This window comes from Solenopsis invicta, unplaced genomic scaffold (genome assembly GCF_016802725.1).
Source record: "Solenopsis invicta isolate M01_SB unplaced genomic scaffold, UNIL_Sinv_3.0 scaffold_956, whole genome shotgun sequence".
NCBI classification, from domain to species: Eukaryota; Metazoa; Arthropoda; class Insecta; order Hymenoptera; family Formicidae; genus Solenopsis; species Solenopsis invicta.
The window spans coordinates 1-2,523 of NW_024105405.1; the positions used below are offsets into that span (position 1 = coordinate 1).

The window sequence follows — 2,523 nt, forward strand, 5'->3', positions numbered from 1 at the left end:
GTTGCGGATGAGCTCGCCGGATTGGTCGGGTTCGGTATAATAATCGCACTCGGTATTTAGCTGACAAACATATGAGATCTTTATTTAGCTGCAATATTTACACATAGCCTTATGGCTTATTGAGTCTAGCGCCTCGTGGCGAGTGGACCTAGCCTAAGCGGGGACGCGATTGGCTTGCGGTAGTCGCGGCGGCCAATCGCCGTTGAGCTGTCGGAATCGCTAGCTTGGGTGACGGTGCACGGACGACGACGCGCTTGCTCAATGAAAACGTTAAGCGAGAGCCGGGATTACATTTACACTAAAAGAATCAAATTGTGATGTCCGTAATAACACGGGTGAAATGGTAAAGCGACACGTAATAAATCTACTTACAAAAGATACATAATAAGAACTTAACTAAACGCGGTGTTTTTAAACGGACACGGTGTCCGGGGTGGTCGGGGAGTCGCGGAACGCGGGATTGGAGCGTCGGCGACGATTCCGCGTCTCGCCCGAGCCGCCTCGTGCAAAAAGAGGCGAAGTTCTCGTCAGGACGCGGATGCCCTGACGAGGCTTTAGGTTACGAGAGACTCTTCCCTGAGGGAGAGGACGGATGGGATTGGCTAGGGATACCCAGCCTGCGGACTCGACGAGGATGCTCGTCGTGGGCGGTGATTCGCCGAGGATACTCGGCTACGGAGCACGGCGAGGATGCTCGCCGTGATTGGCTGTGTACGGTGTTCGGTAGGACAGGATTAGCCGAGGATACCCGGCTACGGCGAGGATGCTCGCCGTGATTGGTGGTGTACGGTATTCGGTATGACAGGATTAGCCGAGGATACTCGGCTAGCCGGAACGACGAGGATGCTCGTCGAGGGGAGTCAGGATGAGGCGAGTATTCTCGTCCTCTTGGGAGTCGGAGTGCGGTCGAGGATACTCGACCTGTCGGATTCGGCGGACCGGGAAGATCTGTCTCGGCGTTCCCACTGCCGGCTTATATATCCGAACGCACGGTTGGGCGGACCAATCCGTGCGTTCGGTCGGCTGGCCCGGAGTGGGAGCGTTGTCGAACGCCACGGGCGGCGCGCGTGCTGCCGCGTGATCGCGACGGCAGGTTAGCTCGGTGCGCGCACGTGGCGTTCTGCCGGTGTATTGCTCGGGTGGACGGAGCGGAGTGGCCGTGCGCGCGAGGTGGAGGGGCGTTTTGTTACATCACCCCCCCCCTTTGTGAGTGGCGAACTTTGGCCACTACGCCGGGAATTCCCGCACGTAGTGGCACTGGCCATTACGACCGAAACGAAGCGTGAAGCGGCGGTTGGCGAGACGGATCTTGTATACTCGCGAAATCGTGGCCGCGTAGTATGGCACGTGCACTGTTAGGTCGTCGGTGACTCACACCGGTATTGGCGGTCGGTCCGGGCGTGCACCGCTCTTGGTGGTGGCTGCGGTCTCCGGTGCTTTAGAGGCCTTGGCGTCTGCTGGCGAGACCGGTGTCGGAGCGGTGGGTTCGCTGGCGGCGGTCTGCTGGGTGGTGGTTCCCGCGATGGCTGGCCCCGGTGTTGCGGAGATCTCTTCCGGCGGCGTGGAGATTGCGTTCTGGTGAGGCTGGTCGGCTCCCTCTGCGTAGTTTAGAGGTGTAGTGACGGTGGCAGCCCCGTTGTCGTCCTCTAGGTCCGACAACGGGTCCCCGAACAGCGCCGTCAGCTGGCGACGCGTTCGCTCCTGCCGTGTCTCCTTATCCAGTTGTTTGGCCCGTCGTGGCATCGGTGGTGGTTCGGCCAGTAGCGCAGCCAGTTTCCGTGCGTTGGTCGCCGTCGAGCGTTGTATCCGTACGCCAACCACTGGGTGCCTAGTTGCTCGGCTCGTCGAGGGTGCGGGAGTGCGCTTAGCGGGTTTGGCCCTTTGTACCAGGTCTGGCGGCGGGGCGCGGATGGCAGTGACCGGTCTTGTACGCCTTGGGGCGGTTGGTGATGCCCCCTGAAGGACGGGCAAGCTTCGCCGACCGACGGAGCGGCGTTGCGTGCGGAGAGACCTTGGCGGGATGCTGCGCACGGAGTTTTCCGAGGTCCCCGTGGTTGTCGGACTTGGTCGTCGGTGTGGCGGCGACGGGAACAGGTTCGGTGGGGCTGGCGTGGTGTGCATCATCCTCTGCCAGATGATTTCGAACTCGGCGTCGTTGGCCGGTGTGGTGAGGATTGCGTCCAGGTCGGATTCCATGGTGGATTCGGATCTTTCTGCTGCTTCCTGGTTGCGGTGGTCCTCCTTATATATCGTTCTGAATTGGGGGAAGTAGCTCCTTCCCTTCCGGTAGTCACGCCGTCCGGGCGTGATCGGCACGAGCCCCGTTGCTGGCCAGTCTGTCGTCTGTTCCTGCAGCATCATCGTCGGCGTCGTCTGCTCCGGATTTGTCGGTCCCGCCGTCGTCTGTCATGGCGTCCATCTCCGTGTCGTCTGCGGTCGCGTCGTCTTCTTCCGCGTCGTCTGCTTCCTCATGGTCCGTCTCCGCGTTGTCTGTTCCTCGGGTCTGTTCGTGCCGATGACCCG

At 60.8% G+C, this 2,523-nt stretch overlaps 1 protein-coding gene across 1 annotated transcript; it reads right to left on the reverse strand.

Moving 5' to 3' along the window:
* Positions 1–1,371: 1,371 nt before the first annotated feature.
* LOC120360050 (mucin-2-like) lies at positions 1,372–2,196 on the reverse strand. Its single transcript, XM_039459610.1, has one exon. The coding sequence runs from the start codon at positions 2,194–2,196 to the stop codon at positions 1,372–1,374; it is 825 nt and encodes a 274-aa protein (XP_039315544.1).
* Positions 2,197–2,523: the final 327 nt, after the last annotated feature.

Bases quoted from the DNA above. Each gene is read 5' to 3' on its own strand.
- LOC120360050 (XM_039459610.1), bottom strand. From the start codon at position 2,196: ATGGAATCCGACCTGGACGCAATCCTCACCACACCGGCCAACGACGCC.